Below are 24,881 nucleotides of genomic sequence, written 5' to 3'. Positions count from 1 at the left end.
ACTGAAATTCTACGTATTCCACTTAATTCCCAGTAGATCCCATGTAACTTTGGTACAGATTTTTTGTAATAGCAATATGCAAGACAAAAACTTGCATCATTTTCCTTCTTGTGTCAGTGATTTATCTAATATGTGATTATAAACTGAAATGTTCAAGTTTTCTTTCAATAAATACTACTTCTCATATGATGAAATAATAAGATTTTAACAAGTTAAAATCTGATACCTACGTACATCATGTTAGAAACACATTGAAAAAAATAACATAAATCATGGAAGCAATTACAAAACAGCTGAAAACAATAAATAAGGTGTAAGCATGCTCTATTTCAAACAAGAAAAGATGTTATTTTATTTTCTTCTTTGTAAAGTAGTATATTTCAACCAGATTACAACAAAATTACCACAGGATATTTAAAAAAAAATACAAGAACGTATTTAGAAAATTATATATATACACATCTGCTTAAAAATTCTATAATGTAAACATTAGCATAACAAGTTAAAATAATATTAAAAACAGTTTATTAATACTTATGTGAATACTGTACATATATATATGCCACAGAATTAATACTATCTTTCCTACAGTTTAACAGGAACAAGAACAAAAAAATCCCCCCCAAATCAAAAGGGAAATCCAGCTTCTTCAGCCGCCAACAGGTTTGGTCCCACATACAAGATACTTAGTTATTTATCTCAGTGTTAAGTAAGAAAGAACGCGCAGCCTATCAGAATTAGATTTTCAACCACATTTACATTTCTATGATTTTTAGCATCTTAAATGATTAATACTCCACTCAAAAAGACAACTATCACAGTTTAACTTCTGTCTTGGCATGGACATCATTTCTGAAATCTTGTTAAAGAAACTGATTCCCCCTACATGGAAGTGCAATACATTTTTTTAGGTGCAACAAAAAATATTTTTTTTAAAGTCCAGATATTTGCAGCAATTTGTAATCTGGAAAATTAATTCCCCTCTAAACATTTCAGTGCTGTTTTCTAGTATAAATTCATGCCGTTATTAACAAAAAACTGAGCCATTATTATAACTAGAAGTATGCTCTGATTATTTTTTAAAATTAAATTTTATAAATAATCTAAGTTATCTATAGCTGGACCATAAAAGCACAGTTAGTGCAGAGTAAGAAATAAATGAAATGTACAGTGTTGGACCACTGTGTAGAACAAGTATTTTATTTTCCATTTAGTATGTGAAATACAAAGCAGGTTAACTGATATTTTAAAATGTATTCTATATTTCATATGTAATTTCATATATTAAAGTGATTCTTTCAATACATAATGCTAAGAAACTACTGGAATGGCTAAATAATCAAATTAATATTCTATGATATGATGCAGGGTGCTGAGTGAAATATCCTAACCTACAGAAATTGAAGGAGATAAATTCTTTACTTTCTTGAGTTGTTTAACCACATCTCCAGAAGTGAGTCAAGCTCTAATACAGAAGTAGTAGTATTGTTTCCAAGGAGAAAATTCTGTTCTTATGTTAAACACATTTATTTTCTTACATACTAGAGTTCCAGCTAGAAGAGCACAGTGTTGTTATTAAGATTCGCAAGGGCGTATATGAGCAGAATTTGATAAAAAAGTCTTTTTCTTTCTTTTAAACAGCTGTTCCACAGGTTTCTCATAGTAATTTCAAGTAGGTAACTGTATTTCTGTCCACAGGTATGTATTATCTGTCCTCAGAATTACAAGATATTAGATGAAAAATGTTTGGGGGGTGGGTGGGTGTTGAGCTTTTGAAATTGCATGAAACTTATAGCAGAACTGAGATCCCTGTGTGCTTTGAAGCAAAAAGAATGACATCCATATCTGAAAGTACTAGTAACGGATTCTGTTAACAAAATATCATGTTCCTAAATAATTAACATGTCCTGACAGACAGTATCGTTAGTTCACTTGGGGCTCACCGAGTCTCATTTATTATTAGCTTGCTGCTCTGAGTCAGTCAACCCCATTTGTTAGTAGGTTCTTATTAATTAATTTGACAGCTACCATGCAGATATTGTTCCATACAATAAAACATTACTTTATAACAAAGAAATGCACCTTAGCAATAGGCCACAATTTTGAGCCAGTGATCTTTAATACCATTACGCCCTTTCTCTAAAGACTTGTATTAATCCAATCACGATGGTTTATGACTTGCAGTAGATTCTGTAAGATAGTATAATTTGATTACAACTATCACATCAACAATTCCATAAAAAAGACTGGCTTTGAAATTATTAATCTCCCTAAGAGTATGTGACTTAATGGACATATCAATTTAAGCCTTTATAACTATGTCAATATCCTGCCTCATATAAATCTTGGAAATTTATTATTATTATTGAGAAACTTGATTTAATGCAAAAGCCAAGTCGATACAATGCATTCTCTATATTGAATGACAGAATCTCTAAATAAATGAGATTCTGAAAAACCACAGTCAATACGTAATGAATACTGATAGACAATTACATCTGCAAAAGATGGAAGAGTCTTGCCTGCCCTGTCTTTCTTAGGAAATTGTTCATTTTGCATGTGATTGGAGAACAGCATTAAAATAAAAGTAATGCCAGTTATCTTTACAATTTATTTTGAATAGTCACTAAAGGTTCCAGATGAGCAGCCCTAGAGACCTAATATGTCTAAAGATAAAACAGGATGAAATGGAATCGATATTACAAATGCCTCCACACTGCCTCATACCAGGCCGGAACCCCGAGGCCTGCGGGAACAGCTCCAGGGACCAGCCTGTCCCACGTCCTCGGTTCTGTGATGACAGTGCTGTTCAACGGAGCCAACCAGAACTGGTTGAGCCATCGACCCATGGTGTACCAGCCAGTACACAAATTCTAACTACATGCATGGAATTAGGTGACATCGGATAAACTGATAAAATCACTCAATTGATAGCATGATTGTTACACTTACAGGTATTTTATAAGAATACTATAACTATTTGGGATTCTCAATACCAGCCGATCAACCTTCTTCAACAGTCTTTGCTGATTCGGGTAAATAAACAGAAGAAGTGGGATTCGTGACAGGTACAATTCTCTTAAAGTCAGGGCATTTTAGAATGTCTTGAGGTGCTAAAAATGTGGGCATTCATATCACTAGGTATCGACTTGCAGTCATGCAAGTACCTCACTGATCTTACAAATAACCAGGTGTATAAAGCGGAAAAGCTATCTTGTGAAGAAAAGCTTTAATTTAATTATTTTCTGAGATTTTAGAGAAACCACAGATGAGCTTTTAAACGGATTAGTAATGCACCCATTATGGTATCTTGTATCACAAAGTGAATGTTGTTTGGAGACTGTAATCTTAGGAGCTGATACACAATTCAGCTAAAGGTAACAAAGAACGATTTGTACAGAGTAAAGATGTTTAGTATTTTTATGTGATCTACATACATACATTAAAAATTACAAGATGCAAGATAATCAGGAATGAAATAATTTTTAGAGCCAAACTTGGATACAAAAAAATTCCTTCTAAACAACTGAAAAAAAATTTTTTTAATTTAGTTGGCACTTAGTGAGATTTCTTACCATTTGCAACTTTCTGAAGAAGGAGTACTTTAATTTGTGAATTATTTCCTGAAAATGAATATAGCTTCATGTAACAAACAGCTACATCACAAAGGTTTCCGCATAGTGTTTTCTTTCAGATTTCCTTGCAATTCAGTGTTAACAGATGTGCATTGTAGTTCTACTGAAAAACGAATTTAGAATTGTTTCAAAGTGGACCATCATTATAGCTACTTTTTTTTCCAACAAACTATAAACTATCAATCAGCAGCATATCAGACTGAAGAGTTTGGAGAAGCATTAACTGACAAGCTATTCACTTTCCTTTCTTCTTAAATAAATGTCCTGCTGTAGTTTACACAAAACATGAACAGTAATTCATCTTTTAATAAAAACAAATCAGCTAGCTCCCAGGCTGGCCTTTTGGATTTTCTATTTATCTGTTTCCTTCATAAATGAGACTGACTGAAAAATATTGTTTCGTTTCTGTGACATGATTTTACTTTGTGATATTTAATCTACTGAAATTTCTGACCTGAAAAGTGAATCCCACTCCTCTTCGCCGTGTTTTGCTATTCAGTGCAACCTGTAAGCTACATATTGCAATGGTAGGAATCCAGCACTGGGGGCTCCTACTCGGGCAGCTGCCCACGGATGCTCCTCACTGTGTGCCACAAACCCTTACTCACTCAAAAGTGCCACTGAAAATGGCTGGGCACTTACCCGCCTGAACAACACATGATGGACACAGGTTTGCAGAACACAAGTTCCAGTTTGCTAGAACTTCAGTGCAGCACTGAGGGAAAACATCTGTTATTACATCAGCTTGTTTTTTCTGCAGGGTAATATTAGATTTCAATATCTACTGATGTGAGAATTTAATAGAATGAATGGATAATAAAATTAAAAGATACGTCAATTTAAGTAACATCATCCAAAAAAACTTCTGAGAAGCAAGATGTTCTTACACAAAGGAAAACCAGAATACAATTGACAGAAAATTTGAATGTACACTGCTTAAACTTAATGACAAGAAGAAGCTAGCTAAAATATAATTAACTGCCTACGGCAGTGCAGCTAATGGATACTGAACTGGATTCCAGTTAATCCGTGTCAGGACTTCCATCACGTGTAATAATTCTTGTCAATTTTTTTAGTTACTCTTACAGTAGTACCATTACACATTACTTTTCAATAAGAGGTGATGGGTAACAGGCACTTTCATTACAGACAATTTTTAAGTATCACCATGGGAAGGGTTTTACAAAATCAGAGTAAGAATTCCACACTGCCCTGTTAAAGATTGACTGTTCTGTAACACCAGCAACAAATTAATAACAAAATATAACCCAAGACTTGAAAACACTATTTTGTACCATGCTAATTTTGTGTATCCTTGTGGTGGTTTGTAGAAATCAATAATATTGCACCCAGCCTTACAGCAAGACTGAAATTTCACTAAAAAATTATTACATTCTCTGATCTTAAAGAATTACTTACCACAAATGAAAGCTATTGAGAATATCTAACTAGAAATGTAGAAAAGCTATTTTCCACCTGTAATGTTTTTCCCTTGTCATCTACTTTGTCAAGTTTTTTAAAGACCTTTGTGTCTGTCAGAGGTTTACGATAAAAAAAAACAGTCTTTCTATTTACAAAAGGTAATAAATTAGTGAGGTTCTTTTAAGCACATCTTTCTGACATATTAAGTAGTGATAATCATAACTGTTCTTCTAAGGAAAAAATTATTACAAATTGTCTTGACAAGATACCCACGTCTCTCTGGAAGAGAGAAATGTACATGTAGAAAGGGAGACAACACAATACAAACAAGAATTCATAGTAACACAAAGGAGAATATGTGCAATGCAGCTTTACAAAACAAATAAAATGCCTATCAGTTTGCTGAGCCCTCGTGAAGAGCCCTCGTATTCTTTTGAGAAAGTGATTACTGCCTTCAAAAGTAGTTAATCAGGATATGACCCTTAGTAATGAATGTCTCTTTAGAGGATTTAAGTTGATGCAGCTGTAGTCTCTTCAGGAGCTTAAATTATAAATACAGGCTAGGAAGGAATCACAGAACAACTTAAAGTACATGGTGCCAGTATTCACAATTACGAAAAAGGGTCAAAGATCACCACTCTGAGGTTCCAGGCTTCGTGGCTCTCTTTGATGGCCGCGAGATAATTTGGGGAAGCGCGTAGTCCCTCTCGAGCGATTGCTTTTACTTACTGGTTCTCCAGAAGGTGGGATATCACTAGGAAGACAAGAAATAAAGACAGAAGTAGCTAGTTTATGTTATATGTAAATTATTCTATAGTTACTCCAAACATGGAAAAAGCAGATGTTATGAGTGCCTGGCACATGACTGCAAACACATCTTCAACTACACAGAACTGCATTCTTTCTACTGGTATCTCAAGTGTGAATTACAAATGGGCTCTTTCAAAAATGAGAACTAGTAGAACTTTCAATACTTTATGGAAGGTTGCAAATTACAGGATAAAAGCGTATCTCTATGAGTTGCAGTTCAGAAATGGTGGGAAAAGCATTTTGAAGTGATAAAAGTACAAGCAAAATAGACAAGAGCTTGGATGATGCTCTGCTTAACAATCCTCTAATTATGGATGGATGTATCATTACATGATGAAGTACATTAGTAATACATCCCTGTTGGGAATTCTTCAATCTCTTCTGACCCACAACAGACTATAGTCTTACATGAATGAGCCTTTTGGAAAAGACTCTGAGAAGAAGTACATTAAGTTCAACAACAAGCAGTAACATAAAATTCCAGCTTACCTAGGTGATATTCAGAGGCTATAGACTCCTCGGAAAACTACAGTATAAAGGGATAGCATTGTACTTTTGCCATTCTTTTAGAGGACTCCACATGGTTTTAATTATACTGCTTACATACAGATCAATAAATAAAACTAAATTGTGCATTTTGCAACTCAGCTAGGCAGTAAAATTACAGAGCGTACAAAGCCCAGCTTATTTTTCTAAGTTAAAAAACCCAACATATAATACCTATCTTCAGAGTGGGTTAACAAGTCCATAAGGGAGGAATTGCCCATCTGCAGTTCTTGCCAAATCAAACAAACACTGATGTATTTTAAAACAACCACTGAATTTACTCTATGTAGTTCCTTTTTTCCTGCAGAGTGACCTTCCCGACAGGTCAGACAGCCCTGCAAAACCACAAGCACACTCAGGCTCCACTCCAGCATTCTTAGCACCCACGAGGCAGAGTTCCCTGCAAAGCAAAAGCCTTTAAAAGTCCTGGGACTGGGTGGAAAAGTCACTTGCAGGAAGCAGAGCACTTCTGCAAGATAAGGCAGCGCTATCACTGGTAGCTTTGTAACTGCAATGCACACATTAGCTGTTACTAAAATAATAATAAAAAAACCAATATAGAAAAAACATGTTCAATTCAGATGCTAAACATTAACAGAAAATAAAATTGTGTTTTTTAATGGAAGTGCATTTTACTTGTCTAAGTTTCTGAGCAGAACAGTCTCAAGTAACCTCATTTAAAATAATAAAGGATTTTTCCTTCACATGAAAAAATTGCTTAAAATACCTGTGGTATACATCCTCCTATTCTTTAATAACAAGATTAACAAGTTAGATCTTTAATTCCTTACTTTTCTTGTCACTAAAATAAAAACTCTGAAAATTAATTTAGCATACGCTATTAATTCTTGGTAGCCAAGGATAATTGGGACTTCCAACGCTGGTCCTGTGATTTCTTATTTTGAAACTCAGCAATGCTAGCTAAGTTGCTGTAGAGAATTCTGATCATGTGAATCCAATTTCAGCTGTGCTCATTAGCATGGATTTCTTTCAGTAACATGAATATTATTACTCATTATTTTTATACTATTTATAAAATTGCAGCAGTGCAGCAGTGATACTCTATTGCTGTAAAATTGACCAGAGGATACTCGCTTCAGAGGGTTGTGATTTTGTGTTAAATACATATTCTTCAGAACATGTAAACATAAAAGCATCTAAATATCAAATACACAATGGAACAAAATTAAATTTTCACCTCATTGGGCTTTCCTGAATCTAAAATAGGTTAATTTACCAGCATGATGGCCACTGCTGATAGTACTTTAGCTTTATCAGGCAGACAGAGAGCTACTTACGGATACATGGTAGTTTACATTGCAGAAGAAAGCCCAGTGTTATGTGCAATTACTATAATTTGGTGATTACTTTATTGAAAGTGCATTTTAATACACAAGCTCCTCCTGCTGGCATGTCCACAAAATGACATTAGTGTCAGTCCAATGGGAAGTCACTTCTCCCTTCTGCAGGAAAAATGACATTCAAGGAAAAAAGCGCAAAAGGTGCCAAATTAATTCCCCTAAAATGAAGAGATGTGAATTAATATCAGTCTGTCCTAATAGGCATGGCTGAGGTAATAAGATCAGCTTAGGATGACTACATGAACACCAGTGTCTGTGAATGAAGGACAAAAATTGCAAGTAATTCTGCTAATTTAAATGATGCTACTCCAGAACGAGATATATCTAATAACAAAATTAGAGATAATTTGTCTTAAACATCTAAGCTAATTTTTATAATGACGATCCAAATTCTAAGACAAATAATTATGTTATGTAGGTTTACAGAAAAACAATTTATATCTGAGGAATAAGATCTTCCATGCATCCAGCATGAAAAAGGAAACTGGAACTGGAGCTGAACTGATCAACTTCTATGTTGTATGGGGAAAAAAGTTTAGAGTATTAAAAAGTCATCATACATTTTAAAGTATTTATCTTAAGCCCTTTTTCATCCTCCCTCCTCCAAAACCTGATGAGAAAATTTGCCATCTCACTTGTCTGTTTCAGCTCCATAGCTTTTTACTCTACAATTAAAACGATGACTTTCAAATAACACCCAGAAAGTTGAACTACTAAATTTGGGAAAAAAAAGACCAACCACCCCCAAAATGGATGGTAATCAAGTATGAGGAAAAGATTAATCTCCTACCTCTTCTGTCTCCTGCTACTGGATTTAATAATTTAGTTCTGGCCTTGAGGTCAAATGATACTTACAGAGTTTCTGGTGTTAAATGAGACACCTTTTTAAACGGATGGGCAGTTCGACAGGTCAGATATTCCATGAACTCTTGGGCAGAGGTACGAACATCTTAAAATGATCCTGACAGTATTTCTGGCAAACGCACATGAAGATGAAATTGAGGCACTTGTTCTGAATCTATTTTTGCCAACTGTGTTTGGGATTGGGGATGAAGGAAAAAGCATACCTAAACACAATGTTTGCAAATCCTCTCTCTCTTTCATCTCATTCAGAAAAACCAGTCTCTGGGATAGATTTTTGGGGTGGAGTTAGGATTCGCCTATAATTGACAGCTTTACTCAGATTAAAATACAAATTTAAAAGATGTAAATCTAAACCAGGGAGTAGCTATTCTAGAATAACTCTTCCGGAACAGCTCTCCCAAGCCCCTGTGGTACGCACTTACTCTTTAAGTCTCCATCCAAGTTACACCTCTTCAGTTTTAATATAACATTCGTCTTTTCTTTTTATTACCTAATTAGCCACTGAAGTCTTAACAGGGTTTAATTTTCTAGGCTGAGTCTGGCAGGCGGCTGGATGCATGCCAGGCATTACCCCATTCAGCCCTGGAATGTCCAAGTATTAAAGGTTCAAGTTCTTGTCTACATTCTCACCGTGTCCCATTCTGAAGAGAAAAAGCAACCTGCTGAGGCAATCGATTCCTGTTTCCCACCAGGACATTGTTTAGCTTTTAAGCATTCCTGATCGATCTGCCCAGCGTTTGTTTGGATACCAATTCAGCTTCATTGATTTTGTCTTGGTGTCAAGTTCTGCCTGAGGTGCATCTATAGAAAATAGCTTAAAATAACTGGTCTTTTTAATCAGCTTCTAGTTTATTCATACCTTTCATTTAGTGCTCTCCACGTATCAAAATGTCAACTGCATTTCGTGTGTTTTCTTTACGTACTTAGCCTATGGAACTGCAGTATTCTCTTAGCTGCTGTTGTGAACACTTAAATGAAGAAATTTATTTCCCATCTCATTGTGTACTCTTCAGGATAAAATCAGAGAGAGAAGTTTCTTATAAAAATAGTATAATATGTCTGCAATTGGAAATACTTTCATACCAGCCAGAGAAGTAATAAGCGCATCTTGAGAGTGTAGCAAAGCTCAGAACCAGGTATTTCATATATAGCGATATATGTATCTCACATGTAAATGCATCTCTGGAGACATTCATGATTCCAGTTTTGCTTGAGTTGTGTTAAACATATCTCATGAAGAAAGGAATTAGCTGGCAGACAAATTTGGTGACTCTTTTTTACCAGTTTCTTGTGTGATTAATATTTTTGTTTGTCATGATAATAATCTAATTTCTGGTTATAATCCCAATATTTAATGTGGTAAACTGGATTCAGGCAGGCAGCCTCCTCAAAAAGGTCATATTAAACAATACCTATACTATGGTAAGAGAACCTTCTTAGACAAATGAGAACTAATTCTGACTTGCCAATACAACATATCTCAGCACCTTCTTCTGCCGATTAAAGTCACCTAAAACACCTGTTTAGTGGCATTATTAACTCTGACTTCATCAAATCATTTTATATACTTTAGTAACTCCTGTTTTGCAGTGATCTGGGTATAATCCTTGTTTCATGTTGCTGAAGTGTAAAAATAATTGGAGCCACATTCCTGCCATTACTCCCAATTTTGCAGAAATGAAATATAATTATTAATGAGAAACAGCGATCTCCCTCTATTAATACAAATGACTGAGTTGGGATGTTTAAATAGTCAGCTATTAACAGAAGAGACAAAAAGATATGGGTAATATAATCCCTCTATAGTACATTTTGACATTGAAAATCCTGAAGACACTGTTAGAGCAAAGCTGTCAGGTCAAAAACTGAATAATCATTTCCTACCAAGATTAGATCTAAATTGATCGAGAAATGAAAAGCATTAATTCTAATATTCTATCCAACTGTTTTATTAATGCACAGCTCCTTCTACTTCTATGTACATATTTCTACAGCAGAACACAGTATTCATAATGACATATTCAATCTCTTCTTGCTGTGAAATTACAAACACATAACCACGCTTCCATTTGTTACAATTTGAATGATTCTAACTTGAAGGTTCTCATGCTACAAATCAGTTTCCATATCAGCATGAAGATTCATAAACATCACCTGCACTGATACTTGAATTTTTCTGTAAACCATGACTCTGTACGTAATTCTGATGATCTGTTTTTTTTCCTTCCACTAACTTTACTTTGAAGTTGGCATAACAAGATGGTTACCGTACAGTAAATGTTTAGTACCCATTAGTTATATCCTATACAATGAATAATACCCATGATTAATTTTGGATGAAATACACTCTCTTTCATTCAAGAAATGCTCAGAACCCTGTAAAAATGACCTTTCATTAGTTAACATCTGAGCAATACTTATCCCTAGAGCCTCGTTCCTTGGCTTTCTACACATAATGACATCTGCATTTGGGAACAGTTACCTTCCGTTTTTTTTGGTGCCTTGCCAGAATAACACAATGCATAAATACGGTACTCACGCAAATGATCTCTTCACAACTAACTAGAAAGCCAGAAACCACTGAACACACATGTAAGAAAAAGTTCACCATAATACACTACTTATTTATAATTGATATAATTGTTTTGTGTATTTCAATGATTAGTTGAAAGGCAGTAAGTTTGGCCATTCCATCCACTTCCATCAAGAAATCACCAACATTCTACTCTGTTGGGGGTTACCTGAATTTGTGTAAGCAGTATAATCTACCACTTCTCAGGGACAGGTAATTTAATGAACAAATGGTTCAGAAGCAGAACATGTTCCAAGGTTGCTTATATAATAACAAAAGTAGGATTTGCTTTCAGAAGAACAGTGTTCAGTGAATACCTGGATTTATTTTTTCCTGCTAGTACTGTAATTATCATCTTTAAGGAAAGCAGAGACAGATCTAGGATATATTTTTATTGAAAACGTTGAGGTAACTAAACCCAGAAGACGTGCATCAGGATTCACAATGCATCATATATGTGAAAATAAAAGCAGTAAAACTCTTGTTTGACAAGTAGCAACTTCAATGTGCTGAGACAGCAGTGCATTACAGTGACTAGCCAGGCTCTTCCTCCTCCATATTCACAAGTTGTTTGCATGCAAAAATGACATGGAATGGAGACAACTTTAATTACCGAATTAGCTCTTAAACAGCCATAATCAATACGGTTGGCATTGGAAGTAACATCAGAAAGAGTTCACAGAAAGTGTGTTCTCAGACACTAGCATATGAGAAGCCTCTAAAAGTAATTACGTATGACCACTTTTGAGCTACCCACCTCTGGTTTACACAGAACAAAAAATGCAATATGTCGACCACCTCTCATGCTAAGTCATGCTAAGCTGGGGGGTATGTGTGTGTGTGTGTGTGTGGAGAGAGATTTACCATCTCCTGTAATTTGCCTAATTTTGCCAATATCACAGAGAAGAAAAATCTGAAAGCTTGAAACATTTCCTCCTACTTGTTCATCCCCATCATTTACGTGAGCTCACTAATGTACCTAGTCAGACTAATTTAAATAAAAAACTTGTTGCGTATTCCTGCCTTACTTCCCCACGTCTGACTTTTACCCTTCGACACCACGTAGTTCAGCTTCACGGGTAAAGCAGAACAGTTACCAGTCTCCTACCCTGGAAATCTGCCGCCCACACTTGCATTCACTCAGGGAGCAAACAGCTGTTGGTGCTTTTGTTCTGAACAGGGAGCTCCATCCTCCTTGACTCTTTGTTGCTCCAAATTCAGCCAGGCAAGAACATCTGCCCACAAGCACAAGCATTTACACTTTTCAACACCGTTTAAATAGTCCCCATGGGAATAATGCAATTTAGCTGTCTTTGCTTTGAGTTTTGCAAGTAAACTGCCCATCATAAAAAACAACCTGCACAACTACCATTATTATTTTATTTTTAATAACAGACCCCTTCTTTTAAAATTACCATAAAAGGAAATGGAATCATAAAGAAAAGTTGTGATCAAAGCATGCTGTTTTGATCTTCCAAGCAAGTGCTTGAGTTTTAATTGCTCCATCAAGTTAAGAGGTATCAGCTGCTTCTCTCAAGTATCTTAATTTCTCATGAAGATTACAGCATGATATTAACATAGACAACAAGGCAGAAGAGAGCTGACATGACCGTTCTCAGCGGCAGATCCAGATTTGAATGGGTGTCATGTTAACAATAACAGCTATGAATGTGAAAAATGAACAGACTTTAAAAATGCTCCTAGAATGCTACAGAATCATAACTTTTCTGGAAATTATGTTAGCAATAAAAAAAAGGTGAAGAACAGTGCTTTATGGCAATCACTCTGATTTTTGTTTTTATTTTTCAAAATAAAAAGGGCAACTTACTGCACTCCAGTCACAAGCTTGATACTAATAGTGATCCATGACCTAAAACCTCAAAAATATGGGTCTTAGTCTCAACCTTTGGGAGCGTTTAGATTGGTCTTAATTTTAGCCTATTATTTTTAGTTTCTCCAAGCTAAAAAAATTTCAAATTGAGTTGGCTACCACTTAGAAAATACTGTGCCTGCACCTGGAAACATAATCACAGAGAGAGTGGAGGCATAGTGGAATTAAACCTGTACTCTGCAAATAAACAAAGGTAATCAAGATGGGAAAATATGTAAATATAGTACAGAATTGAGTACTGTCAACAGAGTAACAAGGGAAATGCTGACTTTGTTCTTGGTAATGAAGACATGGACTAATGTTTACATTTAAACCAACACAGAAAGGGAAGCTAATCAAACTAGGTATGACATTGCCTGGTAAAATGACTAAGGGCGCCAGCTCAGGATGCAACATTCCTGATGGATTAGAAGGAAAGTAAGCAAGCATCAGGCTGGCCAGCAAAAAAAAGACCACAGTAATCAGGAACCAAAATCACATTTTCTGTTTAGTCACATTTCAATTATTTTCTCTATAAGAAAGAAAAAGGCAACGATAAATACAGGCTCCTCCTTTTTTTTTTTTAATTATGACACCAAATTAGGCTAACATAAAGCAAAATTTGGTACCAACTCCAGTGGGAGTTAAATGCACTGTACATTGCTGGCCAGGAGCTCCTGAAATTTGGGGTCAGTTCTCTACATATCATCTGATTCACAATCTTTAAAAAGCATATCCTCTTGGTCCCTCTCTAATGCAGATGCAACTTTGCCAATGAGTTCAAAATAAAAATAAATAAAATTTACAATAAGCTTGCTCCTTGCCAAAGTATTAAAGAAAAAACAAGTTAGGACAACGGTGATCGGCTGTGGCTCTCCTGTTGCTGGCAGCCATTTAAGTGCAATTCAGCAGTGGAGCCGCAAGCCTGGTGACTGGGCAATAGCTGTTGGGAGCAGCCGAATGGTGTCAGTTCTCAGCTACATAGATAAGCCTGTAAATGGCTGCTGCCAGCCAAAGTATCTACTTCTGTAGCCAAGCTGAGTTTTATCCCATAAGGAAGTTACGGGATCACAAGTAAGGCACTTTCACCTTTCACCTATGAACTTCCCAGGAAATTCCTCCTCTCCCTGTCTGAGTTCTGTGGCTTTCGGCCACATGAAGATTTTGGTGTTAGGAAGAGCAGCCAACCTTGACAGAGGACATTTTATGGCTTTGAATAAATTTTGAACCAAATGGTAACTGAAAAAGCTGCTGAGGTATCACTTTCCCCGATTTAGAAATGGATTAATGAAGCATCTACATGTAGAGGTCAATATTACACATGAATGTATATAGTACCAGAAGGCAATACAATGATGCAGAATTTTATCTTTGTTAGGGTAGTTCTGCTTTGCAAGCAGCAAGAGAAGCGTCTCAGAAGATACCATATACAGCACGTGCCTACAGTCCCTCCTTGCAATGTAACTGTACAGGCCTGGAAAGCAAAGGGCTACGCTGGTACAATGGGAAGACTGTTTATGCCCTACATAGGTGCGCAGGCGATACACATCAACTTGACTGCAGTAACAACACCTCTACAGTTAGACATGAAGCGGTTTTAATACATGCAGCTGCCCTGTGCTTAGAAAAAGCTGGGCACTGGATCTTGTTGGAGACTTCAAGATTTAAATGCATTTGACTCAGCTGTATCAGTAACAGTAAAAATATAAAAAAAATATTGTCTGCTTGACAATGCAAACCAGTGCCATTTTATTTCCCTTTGGTCATACCTAGCTATTCTCAATAGCTAGTGCTTTGGGATTTCTCTCTTTTAATCTGTAGGAGTCTTCCACTGAAAGATTTTTAAAGGAGCCAGACATTCAGAGCTGTTCAGAATATTTATGATTTACCCAAAAACTGTATTAAGACTCATAAATTAAATCTCTTGTAACGAATTAACTTCTGAGTTCTTAAAGGTTAGAATAAAATTTCAGAAATGAGATTTTAGTTAAAATAGACATGGAATAGTAAGAAACAGCCTCTTTGGCTCATTTTGCAGTTGCAAAATGAAGCAATTGTATGCAAGCTGTTTACAAGGGACTGCTTTCTAACACCTTCTACAGTGAACAGCAATCCCTGCAGACCCGCACATTAGTGGTTCTCCTTCTTACCACATGCATTTTACTAAACTCTTACTATTAAGTGTAATTATGTCACACTTTTAAAATCTTAATCTAAAAAATACCCCTTCATACTGCTCTTGGTACAATCAAACTCTGGGGGCCCGTGTAATTAATATGTGGAGATCTGAAGAAAAATTACTCTGGTCTGCTCTTGGAGACGGTGACATCAGCCATCCCAGTACAAATCCTTCCTGTAATTTCTGTCTAAAATTGGGTTATTTTAGCAAGAGTAAACTGGAGAAGCCTGTCTCACTATAAAGCAGATCTGCATTAGGAAATCTGCAGCTATTCTGACTACATCATCATAGACAAGAATAGTCTGATGTTATACTTAGACTGATGTTGTAAATATGCAAAGTACTCCAGTCATCTTGTCCCTGGGTTAGGGCCATACTGAAACAGCAAGTGGAAGAAGCCTGGAGAGGTTATCTCTGCAATCTCTGCAGGCTGCAGATGAACCAGGACTGCGTGATGAAGCTACCTCTATCATTTCTGCATAGACCTCAACAGTTCAGGTCATTTTGCATTTCTGAACTGACATTTGGCCTAATTTGTACCTACAGAGAATGCATTTGGAAACCTCCGAAGCAGTCTAAAGAACATTCCTAAAAAACTAGCAACAGCCACTTTCTTTACTCATTTGTTAATGAGGTGAAGTGATATGGCAGGGAAGTATGTATGAATACCATTAATTTTTGTTATTAATAGAAGAGTTATTCTAGAATCCTTCAGCTAACTGTTCATGGATTCTGCTATCACCACAGAAGTGCCAAACATATTAAAAATACACCACAAAAATAGCATCTGAAATACAACAGAATTGAATGGACTATGTTTATAGCTGGCAGATTAACAAAGCCAGGAACAAAGCTTCTGTAGGATGTTTTGAATTTCAGTGATGGCCTGTAGCTAATTCATGCTGTTTTCACATGAGAAACTGATGGCTGCTGAAATATTTTTCAATACAACTTCAAATAAGGAAAAGAAATAACCCACCTCCTTTTGAAAAACTGTGCAGTCAGGCATAAACAAACTTGTTACGGTCTGGATTAAAGCCAAGTACACGCACAAGTACAAAGATACCTCCCTTATGAAGACGATTTGCTTCATGTATTTGAATGGATGCATCCATTTATCCATTACTGTCAGCGTTGCACAGAAAGGAGTATGAATAAGCACTGGAAGACTGCAACATAAGACGTATAAACAGATTTTTCTAAACCACATTTTCAGGAGTATTCCTTACTGTTTCATATGCTAAGAGAAAGGAATAAAGCTTTTATATCCACCTCTCAGCAAAGCCTCTTTTGCTCCTCAAAATCTTTTCCGCTGTGGAAAAGTAATTAAACTTAATCTTTGGTTTTATTCCCAGTGAAATAAGCACTACAAAACAGTTTTTCTTGCAATACTCCAAATCTAACAATTTAATGTAAAGAAAAAATTTAAAATCATGTTGTTTCATCAGCATATTAATTCTTTTAAAATTTACACATGGGAGTATATTTACACATACACATTCTGATTTAAAGAACAATGTATATTCAATACTTATGCCTTTTTTTTTTTTCCTTTTTTTTTCTTCCCCTTCTCCCTAACAGATTCCTCAAGGGCAATTGAACTGAGACATTGACATTTCAGGAGATCTGTAGCAAACATCATAAACTCATGTTTGAGAGCTTAGCTTGCGATATTTCTGACACTGGATTACATAAATACACTACGCCAAAACTGTTTGCAAATGCCATCCTGTGCCAAAAATGTTTGCAAATGTCACAGAGAACCACCCAATATTAAAAGGGCCCTTTCCTTAATCTAGAGTGATTACTTCTGCACAAAAGCCTGACCTGCAGGCTACAGAACACCAACAGCGCTTGACTGATGCTTGCTGTGCCCCACTGTGACTCTCATCAGTAGGAAATGAGAGCGTGCAGTGACTTACAGGAATCGTTCATTGTTTTTCTACACCAGATATCTTGAAAAAACACTGTTTTCAATTTCACAGAGTATCAGACAATTTGGTGATAAGACAATGGGTGTTTGGGAACTGAAGAGAGAACACAGGTCTACTGCCCTCACCAAAAGGAGACATGGCTAACTTGTTAGGTCATGTTACTCTGACCCTGACTCCTAAACAATAAATCCACTAAATCATGCTCTTACTGGGGCGTGCTGCCTTTGTATATCAAATACAAACTTACTAGTCTGTGATTTCTTCCATTTTAGAAAGTCTTGGAATAAAAATGATTTTTTAGATGGTCTGCGTTGTTGGCAAATATCTTAATCAAGCTTCCCTTTTAACAGAATTCAAGCCGAAAATAGCAAATCAAAGACTTTCTCTTGAACATATACTCTGAATTGAAGCCACTGGAGTTATCTGTTATAAACCGTGTCTATCAGCTTTATGATTCTACATAATATTTTTCTAAGTAGAGATTTGAACTTCTCATGGACCTCCAGATGGAATTTTCTTCAGGTCATGTCACTCAGGCCAGGCGAGTGTACTTTTAAGTGATATACTTTGCCATGCAGACTGGTTAAAGTAAGTCAGAAGCCCTTAAGTTTCTTTCAACACATCAAAGAAAGTCAGGAATAGAAATAACCTCACCCTTTGTTAGGCTTTAAAAGCCTCCTGAAGTGCCACAGTTGCACGGTATGCAACTTCCAATAATAAATATATTATTATAAAATAATATTATAAAATAAGAGATTATTTGGTTTGGTTTTTTTCAGTTCCATTAATCAGTTTCTATTCATTCGGTGAACATATATTTAATTAAATACTTCCCTCTTCGGTTGTACCTTTCAAATTCTAATTTAAAAAAAAAAAAAAAAAAAGAAGAAAATCACTAAAAGTGATTTGGGCTATGAGAACTTGCCTATGCTACCTACCTGAAATCTGCTTTCAGCTGTATGGAGAATGTAACTTTGAAAATTTCTCTTCCTGGAAATGTCATGGGGTTTTCCAGTACTCTGCCATTCCAAAAAAGAGACCAGACTTTGGAGCATTCACGCTATCGCTGTACACAATGGAATAATATATCATTAAAAGGGGTCTCCTCTAAGGCATTGTTTTGAAGATCATGAATGGTAACTAAGGGTTATGGATCCCAGAGCTCTCATATCCATCTGCACTTGCACACAGATTGCTCTGACTGACCAGATGGCTTCTTACAAAACAACATGTTTATAGGATTAGTTTCCAAAACACTTTATGGTGGTACACTTATTTTCCGTAAGAGACCTGCAGATGGTCCCCTTCCCCTACCTGTAAGTTCCCCAAAATACACCTCCTGAACTAGCTGTTATGCAATCTTCAGCTACATATGCTGATACTCAACTATGAATATCTAAAGCTGGCAATTTTCTTAAAATAATCTCCATAAAGAGAAACTTAACAAGCAATTACAGATAGCTAGTATACGTGCAGCTGTAGAATAAATATTACAAACTGTTCTGCAGGATTTAGTAGGCCAGAAAGTAAGCTTTCAAAGCCACAATTTCATTACAGGGAATTCATGTAGATTTGGGCAAAGGTGGTCTTGTTTAACTTGTATTCTTTGACAATATTACTGTCATGGCAAACCAGGATAATTAAGTGGATGTCAATGCTTTAGATTTATAATTGTCGTGAAGTCTGATATCAGATTTTACTAATGAGGAGGTACTTATACCAACAAAAAATTATCTTCATATCAAATAAAAATATTCACTTTGATATTTTTTTTTGGCCAGTCTGGTGCTCTTTGATGACTTGGATGCTACATAAAAAAAATGTATGAGGATGTAACATAATATTCTATATGTTTGTGGAACTTTTATATTGAAAATTCTGTGCCCATTTTAAAAAAGTTATATTAGTGTTTAGGACCTTGATTGAAAAGGAACAGAAGGATACAGCTTTGGTAGCTTAAAGCATGAGAGCTCCCAGATGTTGGCAGGTAGACACCATCATACAGTACGGACAGCAAAAACATTGAGGCATCTGTACTTGCTTACAACCCCAATGTTTTAGCAAATTCTCAACTATTGATTGCTTGAGTTGCAAACTCCTCTGTGCTCTCCTCCTCTGACAAAGTGAGTTCCAGCAGAATAATGGGGCAAATTGCTAGGGACAGAGAGGATAACTAGGAAATAAAGCATCCAAGACATGTCTAGTCCGGTTTACTAGAGAATTCAGGAAAATGCATAGAAAATAAAACCCTTCTTCATTAAATTAGGCGTATTATTGGAGCAACTTTTTTAAAAGAACCCTACTCCAGTAATCATGGCACAAACTGTTTTACATTGTAAAAAGAAATAATTAGGCAATTGGAAACAAGAGTATTAGACACAGCTTCCTTTACAAACCATATATACTTGTTAATGAACACAAAAAAAATCTGAAACTTTGATAATTACTTTTATTTGAAGGGAAGGTAGAAAAGAAATGCCCTGTAAGATTTCTTAGCTATTCAAGTAGAAATACATTCTATATGCTTACAAGAAAAGTTTTTATCGGTCCTGTAGGGATGTCAATCTCTTCCAAATGTAAAAATTTCGAATGTCATTACTTTATAACTGTTAGTAATCAGATGCAGAGCAGGAGGTTAATGGAAAGCAGTCTTTTGTATATTGTTTTGTATTTTAGTATTTTCATGGTTATACTTTGCAACTCTGGATTATCGTTTTGTATGAGAACCAAAACATGCATTTGTTTTATCCAAGTTTTAAGTATAACACTATGGCAGTTCCATCTGGAGACGGACACAATACAAATAACACATTAACCCACTGCAGAGCCTGCTGAACTCAGAATACACCTATCTCAAGCTCTCAGTCAGACTTAATTTCACAGAGAGAGACTGGTAAATTGAGCTGACAGGCAGACTTTGAGGCTCTGGGCAAGCCTGGCTGAGCTATGCAACGCGCACAGGCTGAGCAGCACACACAACTAAAAGACTAACAGAATGCCGCAATGAATCAGAGATACAAATATGGTCAGAATCAACCATAACATTGCATCTGGAAGAGCTGCTCATTAGCTTACGTAGGCAAGTGTTTCAATTTCCTATAGTTCTGCATAGAATTCATACATTAGGCCTAGAGAATGAGCACAGTAGCCTGATACAGGTGATATTACAAATGTCTGTATTTTAAATAGTATTAAAATTGCCATCTAGATTTAATTTTTTGAGGATCCACATATGCCCCCCCCCCCATTTCGTAATTTTATATAGCTAGTTACAGTACATTGATGCCAATAAACAGAGACAACAGAGTTTTAGAACTGTACAAGGAAAATGCTTCTTACTGAGGAAATGCATTTTCCAAGTTTCTGGTACAAAATAAAAAGGGCGGGGGGGGCGGGCGGAATTTCACACCTAGACATCCTGAATTATGCTGAAAGATTCCTCAGAAACCTAAAATATGCATGGCAGCATTCTGGAAATTTTTAATTAAATACAAAAGTATCTTCTTCATTGGAAGTGGACAAATATTAAATAAAAAGAACTTCAGTCTGAATAAAATTCAGAACAATAGCTTAGCTTTTAATTGCCTGTTATTGGTGATGCTATAATCTTATTAACTCTCAGCTCAGCTTGTATATTCAGGATATGTTTAACACCATTGGAAGAGAGTTAAAACTAGAGTTAAAACTAAATGTGACTCAAGCCATGATAGCTGCAATTGGTAAATATCATTTGGCCTGGCTGTACAAGGCCCACAGTCAGAAAAAACAAGGATCATCCTTATAAAATTATCAACTTAAAACCCCGTCATTTCTTCATTAAAAGGAAGTTAAATTATTTGCTAGGTGAAGAAAAAAGGCACTTCACAAAAATATATTCAGGGTATGGAAAGCAGAGAATGGGAGCTTATAGACCTGAGGATTAAAAGAAGAACGATAAAGTTTTGTCCCAGTACCCAGAGAAGAGGTTCACTGAATGACCACCAAGCTGGTCAGACTTACAAAGTAGAGGAATCTCTTTTTGCCAGGCATTTACTTTGCTCTATACATGGTGTAACAACTGAATTCAGAATGCTCATTGCACCAGACCATTACCAGACAGTAAAAAGAGGGTAAAGTGAGCACATTTGCACAAAACCACAATGCTTACAAGAAACATACATTGATTCTGTATTTGAATGTCAAGTAAAGCTATGAATAACTTTTATTCTCTTATTCACTTTGAAAATCATGACACATTGCAAAGAAAAGGTTTCAAGATGGCTTTCAATGTTGCTGAAAGCAAAAAAAGGTAAACTCATTTTTCAATACCTTATTCCATAGTAAAATGTTTCATGCTATCAAGAATGAGGACAGTACACTTTGAAGTACTGCACACTTAATTATATTAGCATTTCTAGTATTCCACTGTTCATAGCTAGGATGCAAAAATTTGTTCCATATTCAAAACTGGCATAAGGAGCCTAAAAGATTATTGGATCTATTGTTTATGACTCAGGTACGGACAAAATAGAAGTAGCACTTTTTTTGTTTGTCTTTATAATTAGAAATAGTTTATGATTTAGCTAACCAAATCCACCTGAGCAAATACTTGCCAGTTAGGGGAATATGCAGTAAATACACTGATAGGAACAATGTGGGTTTGTTGATGGGCAATAAAAAGGGTCACATTCAGACCCTGCAGGCATTGCAGACTCTGCAAAGGGATTCATGTATTTTCTCAGTGCCATGGTTGGGTGTCTAAAAACTTAGTAGTTATCTCTTTCTAGTAAAATAACAAGTGATCTCCACATTTATTTTAAATACATGTCTTGCTCTACAAATTGACTTCCTATATGTGTAAGATATATTTGGGAATGGATGGTAGTAATATCTTACATTTTACAATTTATAGTCTTAAGCAGCATTATTCTCAGTTACTAGGCTAATGTTTGCTGTAAAAACACCAGCTGAGAAAACGGACAGCTAATTGAGTTTTTTTTACAACTGGACCTCAAAGGAGTGGGTCTCCTTTGTCACTGCTGCCACCAGAACTGAGCTAAAAATCCAACCAACCTGACCCTTCAAGGAAGGACTAAACTTTCCAACCACAGGAAGCAGAAAGAAACCTTTCTCAAAAAAACATACATGCCCCAGAAGCAAGAATTTTCAAACACAGGGAAGGTGGTGGAGAGTCTTATGAGTCACAGTCACTTGCAGAAGTGAAACACAAACAACTCCTTTCCTATTCCACAACATTTTTTCCTATCTGTGACTATTCATTACTGGATATCAAGAACTGGTACTCAAATGCATCAGTCTTCCAAATAACTTTTTTTTTTTATTCAAGATAATTTACAATGTCAGCCATTTTAATTCCAAAATACATTACAGATTTGACTTTATTGGTGTAAGTTAACCTGTACTTCTGAGTACTCAGCATTACAATTTGTTGTTATATTACTACCTCATGACAGAAATGTGAATGTAAATTAAGAGCAGAGAACTGAAAGACAGGAAAACAGGGGTGCCAGAGGTTAAAATTACATTTTTGCAAGTCTCTTTTCTCGTTTAATTTTACGTTACTTGCAAAATAAAGGAGAGAATTACGAACCTATTCTCCCTATTTTGCCCAGCTTCAAAATTGCAACTTTCTTTACCGGCTCTAGAGCCCATTCTTTGCTACCGATTTCAGAAACACCTGCTGCAGTACAGAAATGCCTGAATATATAAAGAGTTCACTTTTTAACACGGGAATGCATGTGACTTGCTTGTTACCAAGGAAACAAGATCACTGCTGTAATGACACAAAACTTTAACTGCTGTATGTTCTTTTATGAGAAAAAGCTTAACCTCTTCTTGCACTGCTACAAGTTAAGCACGTTACAGACATCAACTGCACAGTTTAGGAAACCCATCTGATGCTAAAGACTTGATGAGTTTATTAGCAAGCAGTAAAAGAGCAAGACAAAAAGGAAGTAGGAAATCCTACTGAGAATGACAACTTTTCTCTCAGAATGATCTTTCATTACTTAAGTCTGTTCTTAACTGGGAGGGAAAATGACAGAAAGTGATGACAGAATTCCTAGGGCCCAATCAAAAAAACACATTCAAAAGTACCTTGATCCAACCAGTTCCTTATTTAAACTGGCCAGCATCCCATCTTGACCCAAGCTGCCTAGACTAAGAAAAATGGTTGTGCAAAACAATTACCTTGTACAAACTGGGAACCAGGCATAATCAAGACTAATAAAGGGGATTTGAAGTGACATTAAACTATTTCTGCATGTTATAAAGGTGTTAAATGAAAAAAAAAAAAGGTAAATTGATGATTTCATATTTTCATGGTAGGCAACTGGGCATTTTCACTAACTCTTAGAGCCTTTTTTACTATTTGCAAAAGACAGATGGAAATAGACTCATCAGAAAATGCAGAGCACATTTGTACAGCACCGAAGTTTGCTGTAATATTGAACATGGCTTTGTTCAACATTATCTCCACTTGTTTCAAAGCTTTGTAAGTTGTGTGTTTATAAAGGAAACCAATATATACCAATTAGCTACCAACAGCAACACATAAAGTGCCTTTTTGACTGTTACTGTCAATCTGCTTGCTTTAAATTTTTGCCCCATTCTTTTAAACCATTCAATGGAGAACATTTCTTGTACATTTCCACACATGTAAACGAAATACCATACCATATCCTCTCCCTCATTTGTTTCAACAGTTTTAGACATAAAATATCAGTATTGCCTATTTTAAAATTCTTATTTTCTCAGGCAGCATTAAACAAGAGTTTATTCTGAGGCAACTGTAAAAAAATCACAAGCCCTCAAATGCTTCCAACAGTGACTGAAGAGCATTCAATTCTATTACAATATACACTAAAATATTCTTCTCATAAGCACTGTAAATGTCACTTTGAATACAAAGAAGCATGACAAAAATCTACTTGATGGAAATACGCTCAAAAATACCTATTTGTGAGGCCTGTTGAACAATTCGTAGCAATTAACTTTGCAGAGCAAGCCTCACTGTTTTTACTGAGATGGTAATTGGTGTAAGAGTCATACTATTTGAAAGTGGATTTTTTTTTAATGGCAAGACTCAATAATGAGGCAATACATACAATACATAAAACCCTACAGTATTATGGAGTTGCTCTATGACATATCCGTTTTATTGAGCATCACACCAAGGCAAACAAATGACAAATGCCTTTTCTTTGAGATGTCTTAGTCCTGGAACAATAAAACACTGAGGTGTTTCATTAGGGTGAGTTTAGAAGGATGTGTTTCTGTAATACTTTCACTATTACCCATAATCTGCAGGAGAAAATGTTTTCAATTTTACTTATACTGAATACTGAAACACTTCTGCCTCAGTAATGCCTTAAAAGTGAAAGACTGAGAAAATGCAAGTGAGAGCAAGAAAGTGCGAGCAAGAGTGAGAAAACAGGTGGGCAGGAGTCAGACACGTGCACATAAACAGATTCTTTCACCGGAACAAAACCTATTTACATCAGGTACTGCTGGCAAATTTCTCTTAAGACCAACTGCTGGAAAAAGAAATACAACCTATAGAAATGCAGCTGAGAGGAATAAAGAACTAAGAAAACCCAACAGAGTTTCTAGTCCTTTTTAACAATTGTGAAAAAGATTAACAACTTCAAAAATAGTTTTTAAAATATCAAAACATCCAAATTTTCACT

The 24,881-nt window shown here is 35.8% G+C and overlaps 1 protein-coding gene across 4 annotated transcripts in view; it reads right to left on the bottom strand.

Annotated features, from left to right (window-relative positions):
- Positions 1-336: 336 nt before the first annotated feature.
- Positions 337-24,881, bottom strand: part of SNX29 (sorting nexin 29) — a 126,821-nt gene continuing 102,276 nt past the window's right edge. Inside the window, exon 21 of one of the 4 annotated variants that reach the window (XM_074599284.1) lies at positions 337-5,811. In XM_074599284.1, the coding sequence (XP_074455385.1) occupies positions 5,682-5,811 (130 nt within the window). In that variant the 3' untranslated portion in view covers positions 337-5,681. Of the gene's footprint in view, positions 5,812-6,091; positions 6,394-15,792; positions 16,429-16,536; positions 18,260-24,881 lie in introns of those variants that run through there. The other 3 variants (XM_074599286.1, XM_074599288.1, XM_074599285.1) reach the window with 3 other exon arrangements.

Source organism: Larus michahellis, chromosome 8 (assembly GCF_964199755.1).
Source record: "Larus michahellis chromosome 8, bLarMic1.1, whole genome shotgun sequence".
Lineage (NCBI taxonomy): Eukaryota > Metazoa > Chordata > Aves > Charadriiformes > Laridae > Larus > Larus michahellis.
Note: the sequence above shows the minus strand (reverse complement) of the source record. Positions and strands in the feature narration are given on the sequence as shown.